The sequence below is a fragment of the Urtica dioica genome, chromosome 5 (assembly GCF_054948205.1).
Source record: "Urtica dioica subsp. dioica isolate 48M chromosome 5, U.dioica_male_clone48M_v1_H2, whole genome shotgun sequence".
Lineage (NCBI taxonomy): Eukaryota > Viridiplantae > Streptophyta > Magnoliopsida > Rosales > Urticaceae > Urtica > Urtica dioica.
Window position 1 is genome coordinate 37,119,782 of NC_142760.1, and position 26,434 is coordinate 37,146,215.

Here is a 26,434-nt window from a genome sequence, read left to right on the forward strand (position 1 = left end):
AGTGTGTAAGACCTTATTACTCAATGCCATTCGCATTTTGTTGTCGTCGTATAAAACAAAAAAACAAAAAAACAAAAAAACAAAAAGAAGTTATATCACTAGAGAAAATAATCCCTGAAAATTTATTCGTAAAAATTAAAAAACATTAAGCAAACAATAGAAACTAATTTAATCCATAAGCACCAATCCTATGAGAAGGTAAATTCAGTAACAATGAAAACGAAAAATGATAAGGAAAAACCTTAGACATTTATTTGTAAATTGTAACACAAAACCTCAGCTTAAAAGAATTCGACAGTGTACTCAGTTATGCGTTTCTTATTTTTTTTTTCTTCTCACAACTAAACATGGGCGGACGGATAAAGACTTCGAACCGTTAACGACCAAAACTTCCAGTCAAAACCAGACTCGGAAATTCTAGTATCAGAAATTTTCAATTTCTAGATAATAAATAAATAAAAGTTAAAAATATTGAGAAAAGGTCCATGCTAAGTAGATAAACAAATAATTTGGGCCATGCCCAGTTTATTTTATTTTATTTTAAAAAATATAAATTATAAATTTATAAGTAACTATATCACCAAAATTTGAAGATTCGTTAAATAACTAACTTTTTATAAATTTTAAGTAAATGGTCATTATGCTGATATAACATTATTTGGATGTTTTTAATATTTCATTCATGCCATTGGAGTTTGATGGTATATTTATAATTATTAACGATTATTTACAACTCTTAATGTCTTTATAGATTTGTTGATAAAATCTCGTGACTATTTACTTAAAATTTAAAATTGATCAAAGATTGACTATATTGTAATACTTGAATTTTTATACGACTACATATCTAGAGAGCCCTATAAATTATATTAACGGAGATAATCAAAGAAATGCCTTCGAGTATTTCTGTCAGCCACGACGTGGCATAAATAATAGCGTCGAAGCTGGAATTTTCGTCTTCTACCGATTAGGATGCCGCTAAGGTTTACTCTAAGCCATTATTTATATACTTATTTTTAACAAAAAATTTCGTTAGAGAAAATCATCCATAAATACTAAGGGGCAATTAGGCCAGTAGTCCAATAACCCATTATATTTTAAAAAAAAATAGTCAAAGTAAGAAAATAACATAACAGGCCAAAGTAAAATAATTATAAGTTAATTTAATTTACTACGAAAAATAGTGACCAAAATAAATTAATTAACCTGGTTAGGTTAATTAATTTACTTTGGAACCGGTTTAATAAAATGAAATTTGAGGTAGATCCTTAAAAATAGGTAGAGAATTGGTTAGTTATAAGTGTTTTAAATGCCAACGATTTTCGACGAAATTCGGCAACTGCTACGCTGCCGGAGCCTCAGTAGCCGGCGAAGAGCATATTTTTTGTTTTATCGTCGTTTTTTGTCGAATGTCGTTGTATTTCATTTTGTGTATTTTTTTTTACAAATTTCATCGTTTTCATTTTTGTCGTTTTGTGCTTAAAATATTATGGTGGAAGCTGGGATTCAAACTCAGGACGTCGTTATAGAGCGCAACACTATATACCACTTAGATTACGTTTTCACTATGTTGTATTGTGTATACGTTTTATTTATAACATTTGTAAATAAAAAATCTTTAATATCAAAATGATATAAAAATTATATTTTTTATAAAATATTATGAATTAAGTTATAAAAAAAAGAGTAAATGGCGGCAAAAGTCCCTAAAGTTTCCGGAAACAGCTAAGTTGGTCCCTATTCTTTTTTTTTTTTACGGCGAAAGTCCTTCATGTTGAGTTTTAGTCATGCCGTTGATCCCCAACCCCATTTTAGCGTCAATTATTGACGATGTTATAGCGAAAACGTTAGTATTAACTGACTGTGGGTTTTAAGGCACAATTTAAACAAATAAAATGAAAGAAAATTAAATAAAATGAAACAAAACAGAATAAAAAGAAATCAAAACAAACCAAAAGAACGAGTTTTGAAAATAAAACCGCCATTTGAAAATGGAAGAACCTCAAATCGAAGAATCCCAAATCGAAGAACCCCAAATCGAACCCCAAATCGAAGAAACCCAAATCGAAGAACCCGAAATTGAAGAAGGAAATGGTGATGAGTTTGACTTCGCAGAGGAGGCATATGTTGGCCAGGAAGAGAATGACGAAGATCGACATCCAAAGCACCCTCAGCAATGGTGGTCGTCGGTGAATCAGGCATGTGAAGAAGGTGAGGGTGGTCCAGGCGAAGACTCTGAAGGCATTAGGTCAGAGAGCGAGCTTGAGAGCCTCAACGACGAAGACGATGAGCAGCCGTCGAGGAGGTCGTTCAACCCGCGAGCAAACTTAGCAGAGTTCAAGTTCAAATTGGGTATGCTTTTCCCATCTGTTGAGTCTCTGAGATGCACGTTAAGAGAGGTTTTCATTAAACAACATAGGTCATTCAAGTATGTGCATAATGATCAAACCAGAGTACGAGCTAGGTGCACAGGACAAGGCTGTAATTGGACGTTATATGCTAAAGTTCAGAATTCTGATAATAGGACTATGAGAATCAACACTCTTTTAGACAATCATGACTGTGGACTAGTGTTTGATAATAAATTAGTCACGAGTAAGTGGTTGTCTGTTGAGTTCCTTGAGCACTTTAGGCTCAACCCTAACATGGACTATCAGAACTTCAAAGAGCTAGCTGCTGCAGCTCATTACACCAATGTCTCGTATCCAGTGTTTACTAGAGCCAGGAAGAATGCCAGAGATGCTCTAGAAGGTTCAGTTAGAGACCAGTATGCCATTTTGGAAGATTATTGCAAGCAAATTCTTGCAACTAATCCAGGTTCAACAGCTATACTGAAAACAGACTTAGTTGATGACAAAAGACTGTTTCAAAGAGTGTACATTTGTTTGAATGCTTGCAAGGAGGGGTTTAATAGAGGTTGCAGACCCTTATTGGGATTTGATGGATGCTTTCTCAAAGGATATTGCAAGGGCATGTTACTTGCTGACGTGGGTATTGATGCTAACAACTCATGCTTCCCAGTTGCTTATGCCGTGGTAGAGAAGGAAAATACAGACACGTGGATGTGGTTCATGCTGCTTCTCAGTGAGGATCTTGGCATACAAAACTCAACAGGATTTACTGTGATTAGTGATAGGCAGAAGGGTTTGGAGAGGGCTATTGCAGAGGTGTTTCCTGGTGCAGAAGTTAGATTCTGTGTTAGGCATTTACATGCCAACTTTAAGAAGGAACACAAGGGGTTATTACTCAAGCAACTGATGTGGAACTGTGCTAGAGCTTCAACAGAAGAAGAATTCAAGCTCAAAATGGCTGAGCTAAAAGATGAGAATGAGAAGGCCTTTGAGTGGCTTAGTCAGAAAAACCCTAAGGAGTGGAGTAGGTCTCAATTCAAAACATTTGTCAAAAGTGACATGCTGTTGAACAATCTGTGTGAGAGCTTCAACAATGCAATACTCATGGCCAGAGACAAACCTATAGTCACTTTGTTAGAGAAGATTAGGTTTTGGCTAATGTGCCGGTTTGCAAAAAAAAGAGATGCAGCTCAGAAATGGAAAACACCAGTTGGTCCTAGGATCATGGAGATAATTGAGAAGCACAAGACTGTATCAAGATACTGTCAGTCCACACTTGTTGGAAATTCCAAATTCCAGGTACTTTTGATACATTGTTTTCAATACATGAACAATACATTGTAATCTGTGTGATTAAGACTACATTGTTTTCAATTGCCAGGTTAACTTTCAAGGCTCACAGTCTTTTGTTGTTGACTTGAGGCTTAAGGTTTGCACTTGTAGGGTGTTTCAACTGTCTGGCATACCATGTCCACATGCCTTGACATGTATATGGGCATCTGGACTCAAAGACTATGAGTATGTAGACAGTTGGTACAAGCGTGAGGCTCACAATGCGTGTTACAGTGTGATAATTGAGCCAATGGCAAGTCCAGATAAGTGGCCAGAACCTAGTCTCAACAAAATTCTGCCACCACCAGAAATGACATTGCCTGGAAGACCTAAGAAGAAAAGGAACAGAACAGGTGATGAGGCAGCTCCTGGGTTTGGGCCATTTCCAGAGTATACAACTGCAACAAAACAGTCTAGGAGGGGGCAAAAGAATCACTGCAGCAATTGTGGTGTAGAAGGCCATTCCAAGAGAACCTGTTCTAATCCAGGATCAAGTCAGGTACAATTTGAATTGACTTGTAACATTTTAGATTTAAATCTGGACAACTGATTTGCTTGTTTCACAGGTCAAGCCAGCAAAGAAGATGGGAAGACCTAAGACTAAAAACCATGCACCAGAGACAATCAACAGAAGGGCGAGAAGACAGAAGCAAACTGCTCAGTCACAAGTTTAGATTTTATATGTTGTTTTGGTGTGCATACCTGTTTTGTTGGAATACTGCTGAAAACAGATTATGTACCTGGTTTGTTAGATTTTAGTATGTTGTTTTGGAATCTGTTTATTATGATGTAATTGCAGTGCCAATTTGAGTGCCAATTCAGTGAAATTAGCAGTGCCAATTCAGTGTCAACTTGAGTGTAATTGCAGTGTCAATTTGACTGTAATTTGCAGTGCCAATTCAGTGTCAATTTACAGTGAAATTTGAGTGCCAATTCAGTGTCAATTTACAGTGAAATTTGAGTGCCAATTCAGTGTCAATTTGCAGTGCCAATTCTGTGTCAATTTACAGTGAAATTTGAGTGCCAATTCAGTGTCAATTTACAGTGAAATTTGAGTGCCAATTCAGTGTCAATTTGCAGTGCCAATTCAGTGTCAATTAGAGTTAAATTGCAGTGCCAATTCAAACCAGAGTTCCCATTCAAACCAATTCAGTACCAATACAGATAACAATTCATAACATTCAGACTTGCCATTCAAACCAGAGTTCCCATTCAAACCAAATACCAATTCCTTACAATTTTAGCTTGCCATTCATAACATTCAAACCAGATACCAATTCATTACAACTCAAGTCAGTTACAAATTACACTACCACTCATCGACAACTGTATACTATCACTACAAACATCACAACAAACACTCCAATATTTATGTACAACATCTTATTCACAGGTTCTTTTACCACAACTTGAACTCTGCTACAACAATCTTTGCTACAAACACTTGATGCGTCTGCTTGTTCTTTGTAGTGGCGATTCTCCAACTCCAAGCGGTTAATTGTTCTCAGTAGCCCAGGAATGACTTGTTTTGACCTCTCACAAATGTCTGGGTCAACCCACCTAAAACTTGTGCATCCACCATCTGCCTACATCACTCAGACCTAGTTTAATACCGAAATTAAACTACCAAACAAAAAACTAGGGTTTGAATCCGATAACTTACCTTTTTCTTGTAACAACCAAGGAATCTTCTACCTGGGTTTGAATCCGTCCACGACGTCCTTTGCACCACCGCGACACCACACGAGCAACGCCCATTAACTATCCGACCATGAGATACCGAGCTTTGACTCCCAGTGATTCCTCGCCTCGACGTGCGCTGTGAGTGGCTATATACCGACGACGCTGAACCTTCATCACCCATTTGAGTTCGTGTTGAACTGATTACACTGAATTGCAGATGGAATTTATTCTAGGGTTTTCAATTTTGAATTTGGGGAAATGTTTATCGATACTCTTTTGGTTTGTTTTGATTTCTTTTTATTCTGTTTTGTTTCATTTTATTTAATTTTCTTTCATTTTATTTGTTTAAATTGCGACTTAAAACCCATAGTCAGTTAATACTAACGTTTCTGTTGTAACATCGTCAATAATTGACGCTAAAATGGGGTTGGGGATCAACGGCATGACTAAAACTCAACATGAAGGACTTTCGCCGTAAAAAAAAAGAATAGGGACCAACTTAGCTGTTTCCGGAAACTTTAGGGACTTTTGCCGCCATTTACTCTAAAAAAAAAATATCACATATAAGTTTAAAAATACTTAATCTATTAAGTTTATAAAAGCTATGTTGTTAATTCCTCCTTTTAATTTTAGGGAGCCCCAAGTGTTAGAATTAGATATTATGGTTCGAAGATCCCATTCTTTACTAAAAAAAAGATGTCTTTTTTTACACAAAAAATTACCTTCCAAAAATCTATTGGTTAAAGATTCTCAATAAACCAACAAAAAAAATAACGTTTTTGGTAAAAAAAATCTCATATATTTAAGAAATAAAAAAATGTATATATATATAAATAATACATTGATATATATATATATATATATATATATATATATATGCACTCACATATGTATAATGTATAAATTTGTGCATTGGGTATAAATACATTATGTGAGATTGAAATTAATGAGGTGTGGGTATTGAAATATTGGATATCATATTGGCGTAAAAGAAATTACGTATCGAAGATTACAAAATATAATTGGTATAAATCTTAAATTTACAAATTAAATTCTACATGTATTATTCAACAATAATATTCCAGTTCGGTTTTTTATCGGTATGTCGATTTTTCATCGAAAATTGTATTTTTTTTTCACATTTTTTCCGTAAATAATATTAATTTGCTATAAAAAAAAATAAAAAAATCCAGAGACAGAAATTTCCCACCGGCCTTTGTCCATTACTTTTCTTCGAACGAAATGTGGGCATTACCAGCTTATCCTGTGCCCACTCTAAAACCCTCACTTCCAACATTTACAGTCCATTCAAGCTCTCAACTTTCAGTCCCTACCAATCTCCATTCTCTTTCAACAGACAGTCCTTTCGTTCCTCAGGTCAGTTTTCATCCCATTTCCCGCTTAATTTCAGTACCCACATTTTTATTCCCCCTCATAACGTGCGTGAAACTGTATGAAAGCAAGAATTATTTCATCTGATTTGTGTGTGACAATCAAGGTCGTGGAAGCTGTGGAATCGCTGTATTCTGAGTTCAGAGAAGTGGATAATTTAGTTGCGAAAAATAGTGCTCGTGTTCTCAAAGCATTTCAAAGAGCAAGAGTTGGGTCTCATGTGAGAGTCTATCTTCCTCTCCTTTATTTTTTTTATTTATTTTGAATTTAAATTTAAAATGATTGTCAACAAGTTTTTTTTCTAATGAGTACATGTTAGATTTTCTTACCTTTGAAACTTTTATTAAAAATCTATAGCTCAGCTGATTCGAAAGTAGAATCTGACCCAAGATGAGCTGAAATAAGCTACTATCTTGATGAGGGGACTTTTCAAGGTTCTCGAATCGAAAATATGTAGCGAATTACTAAGATTTATTTGTTCATGACTCTTTCTCATTGCTAATTAGTGTTCAGATAAAACCCACGAACCACTAGCAACTTTGAGGTATACAAATCATAAAATGATATCATGAGAAAGTCATACTTAATTTGTAAAGATTTCAAGAAGGCGAAATTGTAGTTCCGCAATTTTTATAATATAGTTATGTTTAATTTTATTTTTTTAATTGTGCTGATCACTGATATCAGCACTTTGCGGGTCGCACCGGCTATGGCCACGATGAAGCCGGTGGACGAGAAGCCCTCGATCAAGCATTTGCCGAGATCGTTGGCGCTGAGTCAGCGATCGTTCGCTCCCAGGTCTACAATGATTATTTATTTTGTTCTTCTTTGCCTTTCTTGTTGTTTTTTTTTTATCTCCCAAGGGTTTTTGGCTTAATTGCTCGTCTTTTCTGCATCAGTTTTTCTCAGGAACTCACGCGATAACTTGTGCTTTGTTCGCTTTTCTAAGGCCGGGCGATGAGGTGAGTTAGAAATCGACCGTGAAGTAAAGCTCCGTGAATTTACATTTATGCCCTTTAGACTGCGGGTTTACTTAATATGATGTCAGCTTCTGGCAGTCGCCGGCGCTCCGTACGACACACTAGAGGAAGTCATCGGAAAAAGGGACTCCGATGGGATCGGATCGCTTAAGGATTTCGGTGTGAAATACCGAGAAATTCCAGTTAGATTCTTTTTTTTTTTTTTTTTTTTTTTTTTTTTTTTATATATACGAAATAATCCCATTTTTAAACATTTTTGTTCTGATTATGGTTACGAAAGTGTCCCACGATACTCGATTTGGTTTAATTTTCAGCTCGATGAAGACGGCGGGCTTGACTGGGATGAGCTCGAGGTGGCTTTGAAGCCCGAGACAAAGTGCGCTCTCATACAGAGATCGCGAGGCTATTCTTGGCGAAGGAGTTTGAGTGTGAGCGAAATCGAACGGGCGATAAAGATGATCAAGGTAGGCGCTGATTGAACCTTGTACCTGTCTATGAGAGCTAACACAAAATCTAATTTACCATATTGTCTTTGCCTCGAATTTCGACAGGCACAAAATCCCAATTGCTTGGTCATGGTCGACAATTGCTACGGAGAATTCGTGGAAGCCATCGAGCCACCTTCTGTGGTACGGTACTTTAAGTGTTGCTTCTGATTTTTGTTTTTTTCGATTTAAAAAAAAAGTGTTAACCGGTCATGGTTTTTTAGGGCGCGGACCTAATCGCAGGTAGTTTGATTAAAAACCCGGGAGGAACGATCGCGCCATGTGGCGGTTACGTAGCGGGAAGAGAGAGATGGGTTCGAGCCGCGGCGGCTCGATTGTCTGCACCGGGGCTCGGGATTGACTGTGGCTCGACCCCGGGTGATATCATGAGGTCTTTTTTTCAAGGGTTGTATCTTTCACCCCAAATGGTTGGAGAGGCAGTCAAGGTAATATATATATATATATATATATATATATATATATATATATATATATATATATATATATCATTTAACTTGGCTGTAAATTATCTATTTATTTATCTGGTTCGACAGGGAACGCTTCTGATCGCTGAAGTAATGGCCTCTAAAGGGTACAGAGTTGAGCCGCTTCCCCGTGTTCCTCGCCACGATACAGTGCAGGTAATAGAATATAATTAGAGACCAAAAATAAAAATCGGACTCTGCGACTAATATTAGTGTAAACTTGGTTCAGAAATCGAGAGGTGAACCAATCTCTCCAATTATGCAGTACTCTGCGACTAAAGGAAATAAAATGACCAACTCAACAACTCTTCGGATAACTAAAATTTAATTATTTAAATAGATAAATTACTGATTTACCTTTTCGGGTCTAAATCAAAAATACAATATGTCACGGGAATCAGAATTCGGGTTACCAAAATCTTAACATATAGGTTTGTTGTACTCGTTGAGTTGTGGAGCCTAACCAATCGGCAAAACTATGAAGACCTTACTAGGATTGTGCTGCGGATTGTAAAGCGCAAGAGAGAGATTATCAACACAATTCCCGATTTGGGTGTATAAGGCGATTGTTATTTGTTTTCAGATTAGGTCGAATTCGGGGCTCATATCCTAACAGTCTTCTCGTTTTTAATAGGCTGTACAGCTCGGAACCCGCGAGCGTCTTCTGGCATTTTGCGAGGCCGTGCAAAGAAGCTCTCCCGTGAGTTCATACACAAAGCCAATCGCTGGTACAACCCCCGGATATGCCTCAGAGGTTCGTTTAGCCCATTTATTAATCGATCTTTATGGGTTTTTATTTTATTTTATTATTGTTCAAGCCCTTATTAAAACATGTCCACAGGTGGTTTTTGCAGACGGGACTTTCATCGATGGAAGTACGAGTGAGCTTTCTTGCGATGGACCGTTGAGAGAACCCTATGCTGTTTATTGCCAAGTACGTCCCTTTTTTCTTTTTCTTTTTTCCTTCTTCTTCTTCTTCAATTCTTTTACTTCAATCTTAGTCCCCAGTTACATGAATCTGCAGCGTAACTCTATTGTGATCGAATTTTGTTTTGCTTCAGGGTGGTACTCATTGGACTCAGTGGGGACTAGTTCTCGGAGAGGTTCTAAAGTCGATATGATCACACTCGACAAAACATTATTCTTTTGGCTTTGGTCAATTTTCAACTCATGACAAAACGTTGTTGTTGGGTTGGCTTTGGTCAATTTTCAACTCATGACTAAGAGTTTCCTTGTGACTTCTTGTTGGGTTGGTTTTTTTTTTTAGTTTTGTTCTCGCTAGATTTTGTAGAAAATTTTGAACAAATGATGCAGAAGTTTTGATGATATAAAATCTCTTGCCATTTATTACGCGTACAAGTAAAACTGTAATTTGGACCAACAGAAACCTAATTGAGGCCCCCCACCCCCAAAAAAAAAAAAAAAATTGTTGTCTTAAGGAGGAAAAAGGGAATTGTTTGAGAACGAAAAAAAAAAGAGAATTGAAATAAAATGCGGTGAGCGTGGATCGAACACGCGACCTTCAGATCTTCAGTCTGACGCTCTCCCAACTGAGCTATCCCCGCTTCTCTGCTTTGGTATAAAAAACTTAAAAACATAATTAAAAAAATATGCAAAATAGTAAAAGAAAAATGCGGTGAGCGTGGATCGAACACGCGACCTTCAGATCTTCAGTCTGACGCTCTCCCAACTGAGCTATCCCCGCTTTGCTTACCGTAGATTAAACATTACAATTAAAACCCAAAATCAACTGAATACACAAAGTTGTGAAACGACCTTCAGATCTTCAGTCTGACGCTCTCCCAACTGAGCTACCCCCGCTTTGTGGTGAGTCCGTGAGTATTATATCAATGTTTAGTATTTTGATGCTTAACATCGTTGGTTTAGGATATAAGTATACGGTATATATAACTGAGGTATACTAACAAACTTTGTTAAAAAAAATGCAGTAATAATTTGACAAAAGAGAAAGAAAATTACCGTTTTCCCTTGTGTGTGTCAAGAAAGATCAGTTGAGTTAGTAAGTATACCTTCTCTATCTATGGTATTTTTATTAAAAGGGCGTAAATCCACAAGAGATAGGCTCGGAATGAAATTTCTACTAAAGTCGTTTGGAACATATTTACAAATGTGTCATGTGGATTAGATATGTTCGAAATTGTTTCTTTAACAAATGGCAATTTTGTGGCAAAAAATAATGTTATAAGCGTCGAGTCGTCTGTCAGCTATATACAATAGTGAACGTCATGTGAATGAGATATGCATGAATTATTTTCTTACTGGGCCGCGCAAATATGATATGCCTCATATCTTTTCCGAGTTGTATACAATTGTGCCACATCGATGAGATATGCATGGAGTCTTCTTTGTTGTGTTTAGCATTCAAAAAGTCGATTTGTTTAGTTACGTGGCCATGTTTGGTAATCAACTCAAAAAGAGTTTTTGACTTTTCAAGAAGTGAAAATAGGAAACAAAACTGAAAATGTGTTTGGTAAGGTGTTTTCGGAAATTTTTTTAAAAAAATTTTGAAGTTGTTTTGTAAAAAAGTAAAGAAAACTGAAAACAAATAAAATGTGTTTTTGGAAAAAAAAAAAAAAAAAAAATTCTCATCTCTCCTCCTTCTCCTCACCCCCATGCAAGACTTGAAAAAATAAAAAAAATTCCGGCCATCTTCTTCAATCACCACCGAGCCTCACCATCGCCGCCAAATAGTTTTCATTTTTTTTCATTTTTTCAAAAGCTGTACCAAATAGTTTTCATTTTTTTCATTTTTTCATAAACAAAAATGAAAACTGTACCAAACAGTTTTTTCAATTTCTCAAAAACAAAAATGAAAACTGTACCAAACAGCTTTTTGAAAACAACTGCAAAATAATTTTTCAGTACAACTACAAAAATTAGAAAATAGAAAATCAAAACCTTTTGAGTTAACTACCAAACAGGTACATTTTTCGGAGTATGAATCAAATAACAACATTCTCATTTAACCTCTTGTACTCAGTTCACATTATAAATATATTAATTATTATATTTTCAAGTAGTGCAAAACTTGTCTGATTCTCAATTTGTACATAAAAGTAGACAAATTGAGGTCGCCTAGTCTCCATAGGAAATTTAGCCAATCCATAATAGCAGTGGCGGAGCTAGGAATTGAATTCAGGGGGGACCAAAAAAAAAATTAAACAAAATTAAAGATACAAAATATATAATAAAAATATCCAATTCGATAAAATTATTACATATTTCCACGACGGGTTTTTAATTTATCAAAACGATCTATAATGACTTCATTATCAATACAATCAAAAATTTCTTTCTCAACATAAATAATTAAACTTTCGTTCAACCACTGATCTCCAATACGATTGCGTAACTTGGTCTTCACGAGATGCATTCCAGAAAACACTCTTTCAACGCTAGCAGTCGCAACCGGCAAAATCAATGCCAATGTCAATAGTCGGTAGAGTAAATGTAGTATTTACCTTGTTGAAACGACTGTTCAATTCTTGAAGTTGCATATCAATGACGGAGTAATACAACCCCGCACGGTAGTGAAGTAAATTTGTAGTCACATAAGTCTTGCGCCGCGATCTTCCTCGAGGTATGTAGATATCACTCATGTCGGGTACTTGTATATTGTGGCTTTCACAAAAAGATGACACTTGGATAATAAAAGAATCCCAACCACTTTCCCTCATTTCTTGTAGTCTTTTTTTACAAACTTTGACCAAGGCAATGGCATTTACAATATCTTGGTCTCTTCGTTGCAGTGTTTTTGACAATTCATTTGAAACTCCCAATATCATCCTCATCAAATGTAGACAAAAAACAAAGCCATACGATCGTATCTTTGCTCACAACTAGATGCATCATCAACTATAACTTCAAGGACTTCAATAGTAGATGAAAATAAAGTGAGCAAGCTAAGTAATGTACCATAGTGTGAGCCCCAACGCGTGTCTCCATGTCGTTTGAGAGTTGTACTTTGATTTTGGCCTCGACCACTTTCAATCTCTCCATTTTTTAATGCTTGAGAAATGTGAGCAATTTGCTTCTCTTGGAGGATGTCGGAGCAATTTGACCTCCAAATCTCCATTTATCTTCTTTGCACTTTTAGCATGTTCTTCTATTAATGTAGTTGTTGAGTCTACTTTTCTTTTGAAATATCTCTCCATATCTATACTCATAAAAAAAAAATCAACACCAAATGATTAGAGAAAAAAAAAATTCATTTGAGACTTTCATCAAACACATAGTATGCATTAAAAGATTAGAAAACTCTAATAATAAAAATACAAAATGAGCAATGCACATATGAATAATATATTAAACATTTACCTTCTTAATGATAAACAAGAAATGAGAAGAGTTGAAATGAGAAACTAGAAGAAAAAAAAGTGTATGGTTGCTATTTGGAGTTTTTTTTAACATTGAAGATGAAAGAAGACTTGTTAATGAATATTTTTTTGGACTTTTCTCTTAAAAACGCTGCTGTTTGTATTACAAAAAGCAAATTTTCGTCCAGCCTGGATTCGAACCTGGGACGCTGCCATGTGCCAACTATTCCCTTAAGCCTTGACCATTTGAGCTGCAACAACTTTGTAACAATATTAGTGTACCTATTATATTTATTAATATGTATTATTTAATTTTTTTTAATAATTATAATTAAGCCTATTAATTTTTTTTTGTCCCGGGCCAGTGGGGACCCGTGCACCCGCTGGTCCCCATGTAGCTCCGCCCCTGCATAATAGGTGTTGTCGGTCGTTTTCGGAAAACCCGAGACGCCAAGAAGGCATGTCGCTCAAAGGGCCGATGGTCAGGCCGGAGGTCCTGAAGAGCGGCAAGTCTTCAAGCCTTCGCCCAAACTCTTGACTCTTTGAGTCGAGCCTAGCCCCTCGAGTTGAGACTTGAGTCGGCTCCCCGAGTTGAGCTTCGCTCCTTGGGTTGAGCCTTGAGTCAGTCTCCTCGAGTCGAGCTTCGCTCCTCGAGTTGAGCCTTGAGTCAGTCTCCTCGAGTCGAGCTTTGCTCCTCGAGTCGAGTCACTCTCGTCAAATGGAAACCTTCATATTTCATGTGGCAAGAATGGTATTCAAAGGCTCGCAAGAGCCCGACGAAACGGGCCGTGCGCCGCGCGCGCAGCCGCGCCGGCCAACCAAGCACAGCAGCATGCGCGCCGCGTCAGGCAGACCGCGCGCCGCGCCAAGACGCGCCCGCGCCGCGCGCTCCATGCGCCGCGCATCCTGCGCCGCGTCCAAAGACCCGCGCGCCGCGCTAGATGACCCGCGCGCCGCGCCCCCTGCGCCGCGCGCCGCGCGCCGCGCGCCGCTCTTTGTGCGCCGCGCGCGCCGTGCGCCTCCAATTAATGCCACGCGCGTTCCTAGTCCCACATGGACGAAAAAGGAGCCTCCTAAGGCCCCCAAACACCTATAAATACCCCCTCCCATTGAGGGGAAAGCCATCCCACTCTTTCTCAAGGAACTTGAGACTTCTCTCTGCTTCTCTAGATGCCATCCTTGGCCTGAAGCGGATTCTCCACGATTTCTCGCTCTCGGAGATTCTGAAGCGCTTCCCGGGGACTCCCGAGTGCCGCCTCTCTTGATCGAGCGATTAATCTTGAGCCCACGAGTGCTCTAACGGTTTTCTACTGAAAATCGCCTACGCGTCTAGCCCCCTAGACGCGTCCGCCATTTCTGACAAGAAATCGCCTACGCGTCCGCCATTTCCGACTAGGAATCGCCTACGCGTCCGGAATCTCCGCCACAACAAGGAACTCTTGACTTAGAGTCTTCCACGTCTCCAAAAGAGAGAAAACACACATTCTCTCTCGCGTACGCGATCTCCGAAGTTCTGAGACGTCGCCGAGGACTCCTCCGCGCCTCGTCTCCTTCGTCGAGCACGCTTCTCCATCAAGGCTCCGCGCCTCACACAGCGTGCTACACGCTTGAACTACGTTCTGACCTGATCCCACGCACGGGTACGTAGGCAGCCGACAACCAAGGCACGGTCACTCCTCCTCCTCACCCCCTACCTCTCCCGAGAGGCGGGTTGATCGGAGAAAACCCTAGCTCGAGACTATCGAGTTCACACTCTTGGCCCGGGTGCGATCACTTGGTCCGGCCTTGGATCGAACCGCCCGAGGTTTTAAATAGTTGTTCATTTTCGTGCGACAACATTTTGGCGCTAGAATGAGGGGACTTCCCGACCTGTTCAGCCCGAAATCCCTTCTGTTCATCTTCTTCTTTTCTTCTGCGAACTCAACCTTCTCGAACTTGAGAAACGATGAGTAGCCAACCACCCGTACGTTCTGAGGGCGCAAACAACCCCGAAAACGTCACTGGGACCAAGAAATACTTCTTGCGCTCCCGAGCGCATGGTGACGAAGAGTCGCTCCATGAAGAGAGCTCGACCCGCTCACCATCTTCATCTCCAGATAGCAGGGACCACCGCATCATGGAGTTGGAGGAGAACGTCCGCCAACTAAAGGCAAAGAACGCGAGGTACCATAGCCGACTGGCTGCGAAGCAACCCGCGCATAACGCAATGACCCCCAACGGGGATCCTGAGAACCTCAACGAGGAAAGCCACGACCGTGACCCTGACTATGAGGGTACTTGCGATCCGGAGGATATCGAGACTTCTCTCACGAAGGACGGAGGACTCCCCGCCATGTTTGAAGCCGGTCCTTCGAATCCCCTACCCCGGAAAGGCGACGTGCCGGCTGCTTCTCAAGAGGGAAACTCCCGACGCTCGGCCCTCGACCGACTAGGTCGAAGGGAGAACGTTGAGGAGAGTCAGGGCACGCGGAGAGCGCGCCGTCGCAGACGAAGCCTGCGCCTCCGAACGACCAGCCCAGATCTTAGGGATCACCTCACCGCCCAACGCATCGAGCGTGGCGATGACCTAAGGGAGCGACTAAGCTCTCGGCCAAACATCCCCGCAGCAGCCCCAACTAACGGGAACCGCCGAACGGGTCAAGGGTCAAATGAAAGACGACAGGTGACTCCTCCTGAACAGGGAGTTACTCCGACTACCGGTCTCGATGTGATCACAATGATCCACAATCTTCGAAATGAAGTACGAGATCTCCGAGAACACGGAATAGGCGGAAGTGCCTATGGGGTCGTTGAGGAGAAGTCCTCGCCTTTCACGGCTCAGATATTGGCCGAGGTATGTACGGGAAATTTCAAACTCCCGAACCTCGCTCCATATAATGGAAAAGCAGATCCTGCTTACCACATCCAGCACTATGAAACCTGGATGACGATGCAGGGTGTCACTCCCGGCGCTATGTGCCAAGCTTTTAGTCTTACCCTCGCCGGACCCGGCTTCGAGTGGTTCAAGAACTTAAGGCCGGGAAGCATCCGCTCGTTCAAAGACCTGAAGGACATGTTCCTAGCACGGTTCGCTACGTCTATGGTCCAAAAGAAGACCAAGATGTACCTGTGGTCAATCAGGCAAGAGGATGGCGAGTCTCTTAGACGATACCTCGCCCGATTCACTGAAGAATCGAATAAGGTCGATCGCTTTGACGACAAAGACGCAATCACCGCCATCACTGAAGGCTTGCGCACAAGTGACTTCCTTAAGTCCATCGTCGGCCGTGTCCCTTCTACCATGGCCGAGTTAATGACTCGAGCCAAGACCTTCATGGGAGTCGAAGATTACCTCGATGGTCGCAAGGGCAATGATCAAAGCCCTCACCACCGAGATGAGCCTAGCGACGAGCAAGGAAACTCCCGTAAAAGGCGAAACAGAGGAGGTCAGACTTTTAATAGACGACGTCCGATGCCCCAGAAGCCGCGACTTGCGGAAGACTTTAAGGGCTACTCGTCGTTCACACCGTTGAACACAACGCCGGAGCAAATCCTAGCTTTAGTGCGTGACAAATTCACTCCCCCGGCTCCAATGAACAAAGATCCCGCGACTCGCGATAGATCTAAATATTGCGAGTTCCATCAGGAATACGGTCACTTGACCTCTGAATGCTATAGTCTTAAAAGGCAGATCGAGGCATTGATCCAACGGGGTGAGCTAAAAGAGTTCGTGTTACGCATGATTAGCGCTGCGGGTCCCACCTCGAACAGACCACAGTATGGCAGGGGAGGAGGAACAGCCGCTTCTGCCGACCGAACCACGGCTACTGCCAATGCCAATCCACAACTCCACGTTGTGACCACCATATTGGGAGGTCCACAAGATGGAGATTCGGCCCGACAACGGAAAAAATTCCTAAAGGCCGTGGCTCAAGAAGACGCTGCTATGCACGTCAACCTCACGTATGAAGAACCTCCGTCCGTGCCTCACGAGACGATGCATTTCACCAACAAAGAGGCCAAGCGAGTTGTGCATCCGCACAATGACGCAATTGTGCTCAAAGCCCAAGTAGCTAATAACTTGGTGAAAAGAGTTCTCATCGACAACGGCAGTGCTGCCGACATAATTTTCAAGTCCACCCTAGAGCGCATGAAGCTTGGGGGGCTACGCCCAACTCCGACCCAAACGCCTCTATTCGGGTTCACTGGGAAGAGCGTCATGACTAAAGGCGTCATCGATCTGCCGGTCACCTTCGGAACTCCCGGAGGCATTGAAATCGTTCACATGGTCCCATTCCTAGTGGTCGACCAAGAGTCCCCCTACAACGTAATCGTTGGGCGACCCACGTTGAACCGGCTAAGGGCAATCACTTCAACATACCACCTACTGGTGAAGTTCCCTACCAAGGATGGAATCGGCATCATGGCTGGAGATCAATCCCAAGCCAGAATATGCTACATCCAGGGAATCGATGGAAAGACCGCTAAAAAGACGGTTAACACGATCTCTCAGCTCAGAGATAGCGTCGAGTCGACCAAGGTCCTCCGCGAAGTCCATAAAGACACCTGCATGACACCCAAGTGCAAGGTAACAGCGTCCTCATCAGGGACCCCACACGGTCTACCAGGTCATACATGGACGAGACACCGATCTATCGCCTGTGGAATGCGGAACACTGGAAGAGAGTACTACCACTAGCCAGCGATCCCCCCATTTTATTTCTTTGCTTTCTAAACATTCAATAAGGCCTACGAGCCAACGTTTTAGGATTTTAAATTTTTTGCAATATTAATAAAGTTCGATGTTTTTCTTTTAAAATCCACTTTATCAAAGATTTTTAATCATCAGGATCACACTTGTAAACCCAAAACTCGGGGGGCTAGTGCCATAGGCAATGGTAAGTACGCTCAAAATTCTCTAGAAAGTACGCTCCACAAAAAGAAAGCACGCTCCATCAAAGCAAAACACCCGAACACAAAACGGGAACAAGCGTGCACGTAAGACGCCTCCGTGGCGCGCCATAAGCCATCCCCGAGATGCAGGCTAAAGACGCCTCCGCGGCGCGCCGTAAGCCATCCCCGAGATGCAGGCTAAGACGTCTCCGCGGCGCGCCATAAGCCATCCCAGAGATGCAGGCTAAAGACGCCCCCGCGGCGCGCCCAAGAGACATCCCCGAGATGCAGGCTAAAGACGCCCCCGCGGCGCGCCCAAGAGACATCCCCGAGATGCAGGCTAAAGACGCCCCCGCGGCGCGCCCAAGAGACATCCCCGAGATGCAGGCTAAAGACGCCTTCGCGGCGCGCCATAAGCCATCCCCGAGATGCAGGCTAAAGACGCCCCCGCGGCGCGCCCAAGAGACATCCCCGAGATGCAGGCTAAAGACGCCCCCGCGGCGCGCCCAAGAGACATCCCCGCGATGCAGGCTAAAGACGCCCCCGTGGCGCGCCCAAGAGACATCCCCGAGATGCAGGCTAAAGACGCCCCAGCGGCGCGCCCAAGAGACATCCCCGAGATGCAGGCTAAAGACGCCTCCGCGGTGCGCCCAAGAGACATCCCCGAGATGCAGGCTAAAGCCGTCCCTCGCGACGCACCAAAGACGCCTACATGGCGCACGTAAGACGCGTAAAGGCACAGCCCGTAAGACGCCTACATGGCGCAACCTAAGACGCCTACATGGCGCACGTAAGACGCGTAAAGGCGCAGCCTGTAAGACGCCTACATGGCGCAACCTAAGACGCCTACATGGCGCACGTAAGACGCATAAAGGCGCAGCCCGTAAGACGCCTACATGGCGCACGTAAGACGCCTACATGGCGCAACCTAAGACGCCTACATGGCGCACTTAAGACGCCTACATTGCGCAGCCTAAGACACCTAAACGACGCACAAAACCGTCTCTCGCAACGCGCTCTGAGTCGCCACTAGGTGTTGCATATGATGACTAAATCGCAACGCACCTGAACCGCCGTACGAGGCGCAGTTCATGCCATCTTCGCCATCGCCAACTAAACACGATCACCGTGGGAGAATCCCCGTTCCATGCGAGTTAATTGAAGCTGCTCGCAAAAAACTCGCGAGCCCCGCCTCTGAGCAAGAACCTCGCTCAGCCTGAACTAGCTAAGACTTCGCTCCTCGAGTCGAGTCATGCTCCTCGAGTCAAGTCACTCTCCTCGAGTCGAGCTTCGCTCCCCGAGTCAAGTAATTCCCTTTGAGTCGAGCCTCGCTCCTTGAGTTGAGTCATTCTCCTCGAGTCGAGCCTTGCTCCTCAAATCGCACCATTCTCCTCGAGTCGAACTTCGCTCCTCGAGTCGAGTCATTCTCCTCGAGTCAAGCTTCGCTCCTCGAGTCGAGTCATTCCCCTTGAGTCGAGCCTCGCTCCCCGAGTCGAGTCACTCTCCTCGAGTCGAGCCTTGCTCCTCAAATCGAACCATTCTCCTCGAGTCGAACTTCGCTCCTCGAGTTGAGCCATTCTCCTCGAGTCGAGCTCTGCTCCTCGAGACGAGTCATCCTCCTCGAGTCGAGCTTCGCTCCTCGAGTTGAGCCATTCTCCTCGAGTCGAGCTCTGCTCCTCGAGACGAGTCATCCTCCTCGAGTCGAGCTTCGCTCCTTGAGTTGAGCCATTCTCCTTGAGTCGAGCATCGCTCCTTAAAGTCGAGCCGCTCTCCTTGAATCGAGCCTTGCTCCTCGAGTCAGGACATCCTCCTCAAGTCGAGTCACGCCCTCCTCGAGTCTAGCCATGCTCCTCGAGTCGAGTCACTCTCCTCGAGTCATCCCCCTCGAGTCGAGCATCACCCCTCTCATCAAGTCATTCTCCCCGAGTTGAGTCTTGCTCCTCGAATTGAGTCATACACCTCGAGTCGAGCATCGCTCCTCGAGTAGAGTCATATTCCTTAATGTCCAGCCAGTCTCCTTGAGTCGAGTCTAGCCCCTCGAGTTGAGACTTGAGTCGGCTCCCCGAGTCGAGCCTAGCCCCTCGAGTTGAGACTCGAGTCGGCTCCCCGAGTTGAGCTTCGCTCCTTGAGTTGAGACTTGATTCAGTCTCCTCAAGTCGAGCTTCGCTCCTCGAGTCGAGCCTTGAGTCAGTCTCCTCGAGTCGAGCTTCGCTCCTCGAATCGAGCCTTGAGTCAGTCTCCTCGAGTCGAGTCCCACTCCTCGAACAAACGCCTAGAGCGACCTGAAGAACAGGTCAGCCAAGGTAGAGACCCGCGCTCGCGCCTGGGGAATAAGGGCCGATCTTCCGAACGCAGACGAAGAAGCGTCACCAAGGCGGGAATGGCGGATGCCCCGTGAGGCCGACTTATGCTTGATGCGTGGTCAAACTTTTAGCGTTTATCCCCGAGCAGTCGAAGCCCTCCGGTGCGGCAGAGCCTTCCGCCAGGTGCCGCTCCGTCTTCTCGAAGCATCAGCCCGCAGCATCAACCTCCGTCTTCGAGACCTCGGAATGAGCACGCCTTTGCAAAATGCAAAAGTGCAGTCGCCTTCCAAGCTGGCCGAGACGGAAGCCATGATCTTCCCCTAATAGGTCACGATTACACAATCGTCACCCTGCTAGTCACCGTCGAGTCCCATGGACTCCGGTTTGATGACATCATCAAACAAAACGCCATCGAAGATAGACTTGGGCATGACCTCGCCCAAAGATCAATAAGCCGCGACACGCCGGCACGCCTCTACATAAATGCACGCCCTACTTGTGCACGCATATCCCCATTGCTCCGGGGCTAGAGCGACGGACGCCAGCGCGTTTGCCTCGCCCACGTCGAGCTACGTCTCCTATCCGCTTGGATCCTCCTCCACGTGTCGATCACACACTCGTGTCGACAAAGACGGAAAAGCGAGAAAGAGCACTTACAATTGTGAGAGTATTCTTTATAATCACAAAGGCTTCGCAACACTGAAGCCCTGGGAAGCATATTTTCCTCAAACACCCGGCGAAAACAACTAAAAGTTCACCGCCCGGGGCCTCCCGAGCAATGAACTTGGGGGGCTAATGTTGTCGGTCGTTTTCGGAAAACCCGAGACGCCAAGAAGGCACGTCGCTCAAAGGGCCGATGGTCAGGCCGGAGGTCCTGAAGAGCGGCAAGTCTTCAAGCCTTCGCCCAAACTCTTGACTCTTTGAGTCGAGCCTAGCCCCTCGAGTTGAGACTTGAGTCGGCTCCCCGAGTTGAGCTTCGCTCCTTGGGTTGAGCCTTGAGTCAGTCTCCTCGAGTCGAGCTTCGCTCCTCGAGTTGAGCCTTGAGTCAGTCTCCTCGAGTCGAGTCACTCTCGTCAAATGGAAACCTTCATATTTCATGTGGCAAGAATGGTATTCAAAGGCTCGCAAGAGCCCGACGAAACGGGCCGTGCGCCGCGCGCGCAGCCGCGCCGGCCAACCAAGCACAGCAGCATGCGTGCCGCGTCAGGCAGACCGCGCGCCGCGCCAAGACGCGCCCGCGCCGCGCATCCTGCGCCGCGTCCAAAGACCCGCGCGCCGCGCTAGATGACCCGCGCGCCGCGCCCCCTGCGCCGCGCGCCGCGCGTTGTGCGCCGCTCTTTGTGCGCCGCGCGCGCCGTGCGCCTCCAATTAATGCCACGCGCGTTCCTAGTCCCACATGGACGAAAAAGGAGCCTCCTAAGGCCCCCAAACACCTATAAATACCCCCTCCCATTGAGGGGAAAGCCATCCCACTCTTTCTCAAGGAACTTGAGACTTCTCTCTGCTTCTCTAGATGCCATCCTTGGCCTGAAGCGGATTCTCCACGATTTCTCGCTCTCGGAGATTCTGAAGCGCTTTCCGGGGACTCCCGAGTGCCGCCTCTCTTGATCGAGCGATTAATCTTGAGCCCACGAGTGCTCTAACGGTTTTCTACTGAAAATCGCCTACGCGTCTAGCCCCCTAGACGCGTCCGCCATTTCTGACAAGAAATCGCCTACGCGTCCGCCATTTCCGACTAGGAATCGCCTACGCGTCCGGAATCTCCGCCACAACAAGGAACTCTTGACTTAGAGTCTTCCACGTCTCCAAAAGAGAGAAAACACACATTCTCTCTCGCGTACGCGATCTCCGAAGTTCTGAGACGTCGCCGAGGACTCCTCCGCGCCTCGTCTCCTTCGTCGAGCACGCTTCTCCATCAAGGCTCCGCGCCTCACACAGCGTGCTACACGCTTGAACTACGTTCTGACCTGATCCCACGCACGGGTACGTAGGCAGCCGACAACCAAGGCACGGTCACTCCTCCTCCTCACCCCCTACCTCTCCCGAGAGGCGGGTTGATCGGAGAAAACCCTAGCTCGAGACTATCGAGTTCACACTCTTGGCCCGGGTGCGATCACTTGGTCCGGCCTTGGATCGAACCGCCCGAGGTTTTAAATAGTTGTTCATTTTCGTGCGACAACAATAGGAAGGCTCTACCTTATACTGTTTGACAAAGATGATTGTTGTGTTCCAGCTTTGACGTTTTGAATGTCAACTCACGGAAAAATGAGAGCCCATATTATCAATCTTACCTTCAATTACCCACATATTTTTCACGAAAATGGACATGACCAGAGATATCAACTAACAAACAGAGAAATAAGACTAAGAGCTTAGCGCAACAAAAGTTGTTGCTATATCTCCTCAAAGTTTGAGGACTCTAACCCAAAAATACCCTATTTTTGGAGAGCTTAAGTTATGAGATGGAAAAGAGAAAAACCAAATTTCAAGAGTAAACAAAACATCTATCCGCTGCATAATAAACGTGAAATTTGCCGTACAAGCTCATTAAAACTATGTCATATTTGTTTATTATATTCGAAAGCAATAAATTAGAATATAATATTGTAAATCAGCGATGCAAAATTAAAATATTTGTAAAATTGTTAATTAGAGCCATTATTTTTATGACGTATATAAATTTAAAAAACTCAAGTTTTTCAATAAAAAAAAAAACCCTCTAACTAAAAAAAAGCAAAAAAAAAAAACCTCAGGTTTCTAATTTAAATGAGAGAGATAAGAAATAGTGGGACCACTTCCGAACGAGAAAATGGCACGTAAGATGTCCAAATTGGTCATTACAATAACACGTGGTGTTCAATCATAGGTTAAATATAGATTGATATCCAATAAGCAAGAGAGACGAGTCCGAAAGGTTTGTTTGCAACTCTGCTCTCTCTTGCTCTTACATAGTCTCTCTAGAAAATTGAACTGATGGAAAAATAAAATCTTCATTTTATTGAAACCACAATGACACCTTCTAGTCTAGTACCACTCGTAACCCATTTTTATATATAAAAAAAATAATCTTCACTTGCCATGGCAACACCTCTACAAATCTTCTTCAATATCTCAGCCTGCAAATTGAGCACTTTGCATGGCAACACCAAAAACAAACGCTGGAAAGCCATTAGTTTCGGAGTAAAGCTCGGTTCTTCACATCAAGATAAGAGCTTTTTTAGATTGAGAGCCCACAAGGCTAGAGAGGCATATCCTCTGTTTGGAGAAGATAAGAGAGATGAGAGATATGGTGAGAAGAAGAAGAATAAGAGAGCGGTTATGGTGAGACTGAACCAGTTTGGCATTAATGGCGGCGGTGGCGGCGGTGGAAATGATGATGATGACGGTGAAACGGCTAGGGTTTTGACCAATTTGGCTTTGGCAATTGGACTCGCTTATCTCTCTTTGACTGGTCAACTTGGTTGGCTATTTGATGCAATTATTTCCATTGGGGTACTCTCTCTCTCTCTCTCAAATTGATTGTTGTAGCTTTTATTTGTGGATTTAATGATATTGTGTTACCATTGATATCCTAAAGGTTACTTTGTTTGAATGATAGTGAATAAGTAATTTTTGCCATATGATTTGGTATTAAATCACAAAACACCAAAATTATAATCTTGATCAATGACTTTGATGTTGAGTTTAGTTTGTGAATTGTATCAGAGCCAATATTTGATAGACTGATAGATAAATGGATTAAGTTGCCTCTAAATATTCTGATGTGTAGTGAAATTAGGAAACCTTTGTGACCTTGTCTTTCATGCTTTAAGTGACTTTTTTTTACACAATTGATGGGTTCTCTCTTTCTTTTCAGCTGTTTGTGGTTATTGTTCCGATAGTCGGCATTGGTGCTTTTATATGGTGGGCAGGGCGAGATATAGTTCAAAGCACTGTAAGACCGTTTCGGTACATATATGCATCTTTGAGGTCCGAACTCCGAATCGAATCATTTCGTTCTAATACTGATTGGTTGTTTCTCTGCGTGGTATCATATGTGGCAGTGCCCGAGTTGTGGAAACGAATTTCAGATGCTCAAGTAAGTCTCTAAACCAGCATTGGTTTAATTTATTCTGTAATATTATGCCTATATGTGATGTTTTCCTTTGCAGATCCACCATTAAAGAAGAAACACAATCGTGCCCTTTCTGCAGCCAACCGTTCACCGGTACGATTTTTTTTCTCGGCTGTATTTGGTTCTATGACACGTCTTTTTTATGATCTGAGAGACTGTTAGAGAGCCTCTAAAACTAACACCAACATGTCAGTCTTGACTGGTTTGTTAATGGAGAAACTATGAAACATGCCATTAGTTTTCAAAACACTGTCATCTATACTATGCAATCCTCGCAAGAGCTTCTGACCAAATTGTTATGATATGGGATCTCGCTCTCTCTACGGGAATTTGCCTATCTCTTAGAGAGTTTAATCTCCTGACTTTTGAGGGAGAAACTATTTGTGATTGATTTGTTGGCGGTTTCTCTCATTGACTTCAACTTAAGGTCTCTTAAATAGATCAAAGATTACAAACTAATGGGTCGAACCCCATAACCTAATTACTCAAATAACAAAAATAAAGTAATTATGCATAATCAAAATATTATTAAATAACATAAATAACTATTTCTAATGTTTGCTTATATAACATAAACAATGTGCCTTATTGTCTTCGAAAAGTTCTAAACATTACCCTTAATAGTCGTGTCAACTCCCCTGGGCATTATAAAAATGATGTAAAATATTTCGGGATGGCCGAGAGAACTGAATCGATTAGTGTAAGCTTACCGGATTCTTTTACACTTGTCAAGCTGTTTTGGAACCTTCACTACCCCGGATCCCGAAAATCTTTCTTCTTAGTATTATTGTTTTATATTCAAGGAGAGCCGTTATCAATAATTTTTTGTTTATTTAATTTTTTTTTAAACAAAAATCATTATATTAACAGGCTGAATTTTGTTTATTTAATATACGAACATAGAAAAACATATTAGTATAGGAAACAATTAAGAAATTTTAAAAAACATTACAGTAAATTTACTGTTATTAATTACAAAATACACTACCAACAAATAAAAGCAAAATCAGTCTCTCTCTTTTATCGCCTTAAGATCACATCTCCATTTTTTAACTTTCCAATGTGGGATTTTGTACAGCACCTATACATTGTCAAGAACTAAATTCACCACAACCATAATTCATAAGCAATATAGACTTATACCTTACCCCAAATTTAATTAGACCAATAAGGGTAATTTGAGATTTTCCTATTTCAACACACATTGATATTCTGTTGAATTTATGGTGTAACTCCACTGCTAGAACACACGTTGATTATTGAGGATTTTTTTTTTCAAGAGGCCAGGCGGGACTTTTGCCATGCTTCTACACCAATTATATACTCAAATTTTCTACATATTTAGATTATTATTATATAGTCATATAATTTTTTCCTCGTTTTTTCTTTTCCTCAGTGGAGGATAACAAGTTTGTAAAAGACTCCATGAATTTCTCTAACAAGTCCACAACGTTTTCTGATGCGTTCAAAGGTTTTCCGCGGTCGAAAAAAGGTTTGTCCTCGCAACTTCCATTTACGAACATCACGAAATCATGAAACAAATTTGCAATAAATTGTTGTGTGCTTGATCATAAAACTGGTGTAAAGATATAGACCCTGAAATTTCAAACTTGTCACTATAATCGTTTGACGAATCTCTATTTGTGTCGCAGGAAAGGAACCTTCAAACGTGATCGTCGACATCGAAGCGGAAGTCAAAGATGTAGACTGAGACTTCTTGCCCTAATAATAAACACATGGTATGATACCCAAAAAAAATATTTGCAGATTATATTCTGATGGAGCGAAACTAACCCCAATGAAATGAATTTTTCTGTGTCTGAGCATAAAATTTCATGTGATGCAGAAATGTAAATTTGAGGAAAACATACTGAGCCAGAGAAAGAATGGTTAGACAAGAATAATGGGTCAGCACAAAGATATGGTTCTCCATGCTCTCTTGTCTATAAATGTTACATTATTTTTTGCTGTATGTAATAGTTTTTGAGCTCGTAGTGAGGAATGGACAATATATTGTATGAGTATAGCTTGTGTATAATTGTTTCTTAATTATTGAAATTCAATTATTATTATTATTATTTTATTACTATCAATAGAGTT

At 42.6% G+C, this 26,434-nt stretch overlaps 3 protein-coding genes and 2 non-coding genes across 6 annotated transcripts; 3 read left to right on the forward strand and 2 right to left on the reverse strand.

Moving 5' to 3' along the window:
• The first annotated feature begins 1,991 nt into the window (after nucleotides 1-1,991).
• Nucleotides 1,992-4,357, forward strand: LOC149398226 (uncharacterized). The gene is made up of 3 exons (XM_089614518.1): nucleotides 1,992-3,650; nucleotides 3,733-4,182; nucleotides 4,250-4,357. Exons 1-3 carry the CDS (start codon nucleotides 1,992-1,994, stop codon nucleotides 4,355-4,357), a joined length of 2,217 nt encoding a protein of 738 aa, XP_089470644.1.
• Nucleotides 4,358-6,579: 2,222 nt separating this feature from the next.
• On the forward strand, nucleotides 6,580-10,274 carry LOC149398227 (uncharacterized). Of its 2 annotated transcripts, none has more exons than XM_089614051.1 (12): nucleotides 6,580-6,743; nucleotides 6,865-6,978; nucleotides 7,446-7,556; nucleotides 7,658-7,720; nucleotides 7,807-7,920; nucleotides 8,053-8,202; nucleotides 8,290-8,367; nucleotides 8,448-8,669; nucleotides 8,778-8,864; nucleotides 9,343-9,462; nucleotides 9,550-9,642; nucleotides 9,770-10,274. In XM_089614051.1, exons 1-12 carry the CDS (start codon nucleotides 6,609-6,611, stop codon nucleotides 9,827-9,829), a joined length of 1,347 nt encoding a protein of 448 aa, XP_089470177.1. In that variant the 5' UTR covers nucleotides 6,580-6,608; the 3' UTR covers nucleotides 9,830-10,274. The 2 variants fall into 2 exon arrangements, with proteins under 2 accessions (XP_089470177.1, XP_089470179.1); XM_089614053.1 differs by having other exon boundaries at nucleotides 9,563-9,642.
• On the reverse strand, nucleotides 10,201-10,273 carry TRNAF-GAA (transfer RNA phenylalanine (anticodon GAA)). The gene has a single exon. It is a non-coding gene; the product is annotated as a tRNA-Phe (tRNA).
• A 66-nt stretch (nucleotides 10,275-10,340) lies between the features above and the next one.
• Nucleotides 10,341-10,413, reverse strand: TRNAF-GAA (transfer RNA phenylalanine (anticodon GAA)). The gene has a single exon. It is a non-coding gene; the product is annotated as a tRNA-Phe (tRNA).
• A 12,722-nt stretch (nucleotides 10,414-23,135) lies between these two features.
• Nucleotides 23,136-26,414, forward strand: LOC149398230 (uncharacterized). The gene is made up of 7 exons (XM_089615227.1): nucleotides 23,136-23,712; nucleotides 24,077-24,154; nucleotides 24,264-24,298; nucleotides 24,372-24,427; nucleotides 25,731-25,826; nucleotides 25,987-26,073; nucleotides 26,181-26,414. The coding sequence occupies exons 1-6, from the start codon at nucleotides 23,299-23,301 to the stop codon at nucleotides 26,043-26,045; spliced, it is 738 nt and encodes a 245-aa protein (XP_089471353.1). The 5' UTR covers nucleotides 23,136-23,298; the 3' UTR covers nucleotides 26,046-26,073; nucleotides 26,181-26,414.
• The last annotated feature ends 20 nt before the right edge of the window (nucleotides 26,415-26,434 follow it).